General features: G+C 42.3%; 1 protein-coding gene across 1 annotated transcript in view; it reads right to left on the bottom strand.

Moving 5' to 3' along the window:
* Positions 1-1,631: 1,631 nt before the first annotated feature.
* LOC106515300 (myosin-10) overlaps positions 1,632-7,131 on the bottom strand; it is a gene marked incomplete at its 5' end in the record, with an annotated part of 28,887 nt that continues 23,387 nt past the window's right edge. The window contains 10 exon segments of the mRNA XM_014005017.1: positions 1,632-3,460; positions 4,078-4,250; positions 4,323-4,431; positions 4,502-4,620; positions 5,092-5,181; positions 5,308-5,431; positions 5,560-5,648; positions 5,734-5,862; positions 5,993-6,154; positions 6,236-6,448. Of these exon segments, the coding sequence (XP_013860471.1) occupies positions 3,313-3,460; positions 4,078-4,250; positions 4,323-4,431; positions 4,502-4,620; positions 5,092-5,181; positions 5,308-5,431; positions 5,560-5,648; positions 5,734-5,862; positions 5,993-6,154; positions 6,236-6,448 (1,356 nt within the window).

Raw genomic sequence — 7,131 nt, forward strand, 5'->3', positions numbered from 1 at the left:
ATAATAAAAAGACTTGAAAAAGTTTGGGGATCCCCTTCTGAACAGGGAAACTCACCCGTGAGAGTGTGGAGGGGGGAGGAGACACAGGATTGTAGCTTACTTGAATTATTATTATTTTTTAAACTTTCACTGCTTACTGACTCAAATCAGCTTAATATAACAAAACGCCTTAGTTTATATTTAAAACGTATGAAAAAGAACTATGCAGGACTGTAAAAGCTCAATGCAAAAGTACAAGTTTGTCGCTTGGCTTTCAAACCTCTTCTCAACGTGTCGGAGCATTTCTGATTGTTAGTTTTTGACACTCCTTGTTTTCCGATGGGTGTCCAAAGAGCAAAGTCAAGTTTAATCTAAAGGAGATTCATATCAGAACCACGCAGAAGTGGGAAAACCCACTGGGTTTTGGTTTCCAGTTTTGAGAATAAAATCAAAATATTGAGAATAATGCACAAAAAAATTGCGAAGTGGCAAATATTGACAATTTTTTTTATTAATTACACATATGATTTTGCCCAAACCTAAAGCCTATAATAGGTTTTTGAATAATTTTTAATCTATTTTTTTATCATTTTGACTTCATTTTTTAAATAGTATTTAGACTTTGTTTACTTAATTGTGACATTTAAACTTTATTTTCCWGATTTAGATTTTGACCTTGAAACTAAGAAAAGAAATGTGACTTTCTGTTCTGAGTGGCCCCTGCTGTCAGAAAAAAGTGATTTAATCACGTATTTGTAAACTTTAGTATGCTGCCAGTCACCATCTTTGAAACTAGACATTGGCTTCACTTTTCAGACATGGAGGCCAGATCAAATCTTTAAAATAAACAGTGTTATCTAGATGAAGTGGTGTGATCACTTTACTTAAACCATGCTGCCTTTTGGTCAAGTCTTTTTTTTGGGGGGGGGTCATTTTGACCAAAGGACAGCAGGAAGTTTAAGTGAGCTTCTTGAAGCAAAGCAGCAGAATTTACCTTAAAATGTCCCTTAAATAAAAGCTACAATAAGTCTTTGCTGTTTAGTTGATTGAAATCTTGAAGTTTGTAGCTTTTAGTGGCTGCTTTGATAAAAATTAAACCTCTCTGAAAAACTGAACTTGACTTTGCTTTCTGTGAACACTGGTAGCGAAACCCTTCCTCAGCTGAATACCTCCGTTTATAAAACTGTTCTTCCCGAGTCTGTCTGCTGAGCTGTTCCCTGTGTGTGTGTGTGTGTGTGTGTGTGTCTGACCGGCTGCACAGAGAAAGAAGCCAAAGATTGTTTTTGTCTTGTAGCTCCTAGTGGTGGGGTGCTGCTGGTCTGAGTGGACTCGTGTTCATCCTGACATTTCTAACCCCTGAGTGTCGGCGTGAAGTCATGTGACCRGAGCAGTGGGTGACATCTTTTAAATTGTGCTTTGACTGGTTTCTGGAGGATTAAAAGAATGACATTTCGTGGTTTTCTGGTTACCTAATTCGGTCTTTTTGTAGATTTATTTTTGTGTGTCTGTTATTAAATTAAAACAGGTGGTTTTCACGACGACTTGTGACTTTTTCTTCCTTTGTCTCAGTGAACTGTCTTTAATGTGACAAAATTACAACTCAGGCTGAAAGTCGACACGTCTAAGATGAGCCATGAAAATCCAAACCAGCGTCAAGAGTTACGATGAATATGCTTTATTTTCCTTTTACAAAAACAAACAGTAAAAGGGGGGAAATTACTATCTAGAAATACAAATATACAAGAAGTAACATAATGAGAGTATTTGCAGTAGAATGCCTGGTTGTCAACAGCCAGATGAATAATAATAATAAAGAAAAAAGAGTCAGCTTGTTGTGGATGTTAAAGCTTCCAACCACATTCAACCCTGTGCAGAGCCTCCGTTCCCAGACGGACTGAAGTTCTCACCAGAAAAACATCTTAGAAGCTGCTGCAGCCTGTCACGGTAATTAATACTGAAACTGACCCAACATTCGAGCAAAGACAAAACAAAAATACAAAAGAATAAAACCCAAATCTCAAACATTTTATTAATGCACCTGTTATTTTTTTGTTTTCCACATCTAATGAATCCTCACCTGCTTTTGTTCTTATCTAGTGTCTAAGGCACCTTTTAAAGTTTAAATTTAAAGAGTAGGGCAGCGATGTTTGAGTAGAAGAAACGACTCCAGTTTAAAAACTTAGCTGCTGACATGAAAGAACAGCTGAGTCTAACAAAACAGTTCAAGATGAGGGGAAAAAAGGTTAAAGTTCTGCAGGAGATGGGATTTAACTTGCAAAATAAAATAATGGCACAGAGTACATTCGAGTCATGCAGCTAAAAGTTTAGATTTAGAAAACGGTGCGTTTATCATTCCTGAAATCAGCTAAAACTCATAACTGAGGCCTCAAAGGCAGCAGGGAGGTTAAATTAAAGTTTTGGATGCTTTTAATTTTTAATGTTTTCTAACTTGTCAGAAATCACTGAAAGGGAAAGTTTTAATGTAGGCAGAATAATAAACCAGAAAACTGGGATCTAATATAAATACAAATCAGATAATTGTTTTAAAGATCACCAAACTTCAATCAGCAAGTTTAACTGTTTCAACAACCCCCCTCAGAGCAGCAGAGATTAAAACTGATAAAGTGAGGCTAAGAACAAGAGTTTTCATTTCTAATCAGATCATCCAGTTAGTGTCACATTGAGATGAAGTGCTTTCCAGTTAGAGCTTTTAATCCTTCATGTTTCTGTTCATCTTCTCAGCTCACTTCAGTAAATCTAAAAACCGTCACAAGCTTCAGGATCGCAGCAGAAACAGAGCCACACCTTCCTTCATTAAATGAGATGAGGCAAAGTTGAAAATAAAATACCTTCCTTTGTTTCACAGTAACACACTTTCCAGTTCTGAGTCCATCAATTTTCTGTCGCATGTCCCGAGGAGTTTACGTGTTGTGTTGGTAAAAAGTAAAAGATGAAGAAACAGCTGCTGTCCGACTGTTTAACACCTCTGAACTCTGAAGTGTCGACTAGCACAAAAACAAACCATCTAGTCCTCGTGGTCCTGCATCGTGACGATGAGTTTCACACCTGCACACTCGGATAAATGTTTACATGACGACACGTGGCTGATCAGACCAACCAGGCTAGAAGCTCACCAGAGGACAGTAAGGCAGACGTGTCTCTGTGGGACCAGGGGGGCGGGGCTTCCCTGCAGTGATAAATACCAAAAACCACGGCAGAGGTGACAAACGTTTGTAACGGCTCCAAGCTTCTGAGCGGTCGGTGGGTTAACGTGACGGGTGGGGGGCCTCGGTGCGGGGGTGCTGAGGAGGAAGCAGGTGGGCGTCGCTGTGTTCACTCCACGTTAGAGGTCTGGGTGTCGTTGAAGTCGTTGGCGCGGCTCTCAGCGTCGTCGTCAGACATGTCCACGGAGGCTCCGTCCAGGTTGAGGTTGCGGCGGCCTGAGCGGCTGGAAGAGAAGCTGCTGACTGGACCGCCACGCCTGCATCAAGCAAACACAAACACACACACACACACACACACACACAAAACAAAAAAACAGGTCAAATTTCATTTAACCCTCCCAAACTCTATTAACCCTCTAAAATGACCTGCCTAGGATGGATAATGTGTTCAAGAAAGATTTGATGGTTACTTTATTATTTTACTTTATTTAATTTATTTATTTATTTTTTGTTTTGTTACGTAAGGATTATTATTGTTTGAATTTATTTGATGGAGAAAAGGCACAGATATAAGATTTTTCTTCTTTCTGCTGCCTTTCATTTCATTTTATTAGTCATTTGTATTTTATTTTATTATTATTTTTTAATAAAATGAATGAATGAATTTCCTGTCCCCCAACCTATCCGGTCGAGGCCCGCCTGCTCTGAGCCTGGTTCTGCTGGAGGTTTCTTCCTGATTAGCAGGGAGTTTTTCCTCTCCACCGTTTGCTCAGGATGGGAGACTGTGATGAAGTGATTCAATCTTTTTATGTACAGTGTCCTGAGACAACGTATGTTGTGACTTGGTGCTGTATAAATAAACTGAATTGAATTGAATTGAAACCCTGTGTTTTTCTAATAACCAATCAGAGCAGCAGATACTGATCATCTCCACCTGAGGCGGTTCTTGAGCGAGTTGACCTCTCTGGTGAGACCCTCGATGGCTTCGGTGGCGTCGTCCAGCTCCCTCTGCAGCTTCCTGCGGGAGGCGTTGGCTCTGGTGGCCTCCTCCTCCGCCTCCTCCAGCTGACGCTTCAGCTGCTTCATGCGGGAGTTGGCTTTCTCCAGCTGAGAAGACAGCAGACGTGAGAAAACAGGTGGAGACCAGACGAGGGGAGGCGTGGTCAGACCTGTCCTCACCTGCTCCTTGTACTGGTCGGCGTGGCGCCGCTCGTCCTCCACCTGCAGCATCACCTCCTTCAGCTTCTTCTCTGTACGGCGGACGATTTTGTTGGCTCCTGCTCTCTCCCTGCAGGTTGCAGACAGGAATCGGTCAGATCAGTTTACAAAACGCTGTCTACCAACAAAAAGAAACCTACTTTGCTTCCTGCTCCAGCTGCTCCTCCAGCTGAAGGATCTTAGCCTCCAGCGCAGTGATGGATGCCTTGAACTTAGACTTGACGGCTCCTTCCAACTCTGCCAGCTTCGCTTTTAGCTCCTGCGTTTAAGATTCAAAACTTCAGTTCATTTAAAAGCATATTTTATCTGTTGAATATTTCTACTTAGTTTTGTTGTTCATCTGATGCTATTTTTTTATTCAGTTTTTCAAAGAAAATACAAAAGCTGTGTTTGATTCAACAGCTTGTAGAACCGACTTCAAACAATCATCTTCTGTATGACTGGGTGTTACAGAGCCGGCGAAAGGACACAGGGGATTTTTTTTTCTTTTGCATTCCCTTAGCAAATAGTATACTTGAAGTTCATTTTAATAAGTATACTTGAGTATAAGTTTAAGTATGTCAAGTATACTAGGCACTATGTACTTTTAAGTTTATAAACTTAACCGTGTTTGAGGATGTTGTACCGTTCAGCCTACAGTATCACGGGGCTCCAGAGTTGTTTGGAGGTTTTTGTGCTCATACGTTGTTTAGTTTTCAAACATGAGAGAAGATGTATTTAAACTAAAGACCTTGTTCTGTCGCTCCATGTGCTGCCGGGCGTTCTCGCTCTTCTGTGMGACGCTGCGTTCTCCTGCCAACTCTGCGTTCAGGCTGTCGACCTGAGGAGGAGGAGGAGGAGGACGGGGGAGAAAAGAATAAAAACATAAAAGAACATTTGTTTAAAGTGAGGACACCTAAAGGAATGACTGGACGGTGGTTTGGTGTGATGGTTTAACTCAGTCCACCTGGATGCTCGTCTTCTTGAAGCGGTCGTTCAGCAGCTCCATGTTGCCCTGCTCCTCCTCCAGCTCCTCCTCCAGCTGAGCGATACGAGCCTCAAGCCTCCTCTTCTCCTCCAACAGTGACGACCTAACACACACACACACACACACACACACACACACACACACACACACACACACACACACACACACACACGTCATTTTCTCAGTCTGCTTTATCTCGTGTTCTCTCTGTGATCTCATAGCTGCACTGACTTTCCAGCAGCACTGTTGGAGATCTCGTCGGCCAGCTCGTCCCTCTCCTGTTCAGCATGTCGTCGGGCTCTCTCGGAAGCTGCGTGGTCCTACACACACACGCGGTCAGTCAGCCTTCATACCTCACACACACATTAGTAGACTGGTGGTAAATAAAAGTCAGCCTGCGTTCACCTCCTGAAGCTGCAGGATTTCAGCTTCCAGGCTCTTAAATTTCTTTTCGTTCTCCTTGGACTGGGTGAAGATCTCGTCTCTGGCAGCTCTGGCCTCCTCCAGCTCCCTCTGATAGTCCTTCATCTGCGCCTGCAGAAGCAACGGGGTCACGCAGAACAAGTTCACTAAGCTAGCAGAAATGTTTTTTTTTTGTTTTTCAGTAATAATTAATTAAAAATGGTGGTTTGATTTCTGGCACATTTAGACACAAAGGTGTTACCTGGAGTTTTTTCAGCTGTTTGATGGCTTCATCCCTGCCTTTGTTGGCAGCTTCTATCTGACCCTCCAGCTCGTTCAGGTCCATCTCCAGCTTCTTCTTGGCGGCAATGGCCAGAGTTCTCTGCTTCCTCTCGTCCTCCAGCTCGGCCTCCATCTCGCGTACCTGCAGTACAAAAACAAACGTCTCCCATTTCAAACTCGGGCATCTTGATATTTCATTTTTAGTATTTGAGGCTTTATGAACCTGCTTGACGAGCGCCCTCTTCTTCTCCTCTCCCTGCTCGTCTCTGGTCTGCAGGTCTCGGTCGAACTGGGCCTTCATGGCCTGCATGTTGACCTCCAGGCGCAGTTTGGCATCCTCTGTGGCCTGCAGCTCGTCCTCCAGCTCCTCCAGCTGAACCCTCATCTCTGCCACCTGCTGCTCCAGGGTGCGCTTGGACTTCTCCAGCTCATGGACCTGAGATATGTGAGACAGTTCAGCTGTGGCGTGAGCTCTTATTTGTAGGTTTAAACAGATTTATTAGACGTGCGTCTGTAGGTTAAAGCAGAGATTCTTAACCTGTAGGCCGCGAGCGCCACCTGGAGGGCCTCAAAAGAACAACAGTTTTTAACTTCGGGCTGCAGAGGGCCGCCGGACCACATCGATTTTGAATCAGATGCAATACACTTTCTCACCACTAGTAGCAGTAGTGCGCCACTCATATGTTTAACAACTTTTAATAAGTAGAAGAAGAACCTTAGAAACCTGCCGTAAGTGGAAATCTATTTTAAATGAAAAGTAGAAGCAGTAATGAAGGCAACCCGTCAAAAAAGGCCAAAGTCTGTCACTATTATGAAGTGCAGCTTCTGGTTCTACCATGCAATATTTTAAAAGTTCAAAACATTATCAAAAACATTTGCAGATACAACTATATTTTCATTTGCACTTTATCAAATAATTTTTTGTAGTTTAATTTTAAACATTTTTAATGTATTTTAAAGAAACTTTAAACTTGTCAAAAAGCTGTTGTTACTGTTATTGTTTGTCACTAACATGAAGAGCAGCTTCTAGTTCTATCATGCAATAAATTTAAAGTGTATCTTACCCCCCTGTGAAAAGATAACTCCGCCCCAAGGCGAAATTTGAAAAATGCATCAAAG

The sequence above is a fragment of the Austrofundulus limnaeus genome, unplaced genomic scaffold (assembly GCF_001266775.1).
Source record: "Austrofundulus limnaeus strain Quisiro unplaced genomic scaffold, Austrofundulus_limnaeus-1.0 Scaffold27, whole genome shotgun sequence".
Lineage (NCBI taxonomy): Eukaryota > Metazoa > Chordata > Actinopteri > Cyprinodontiformes > Rivulidae > Austrofundulus > Austrofundulus limnaeus.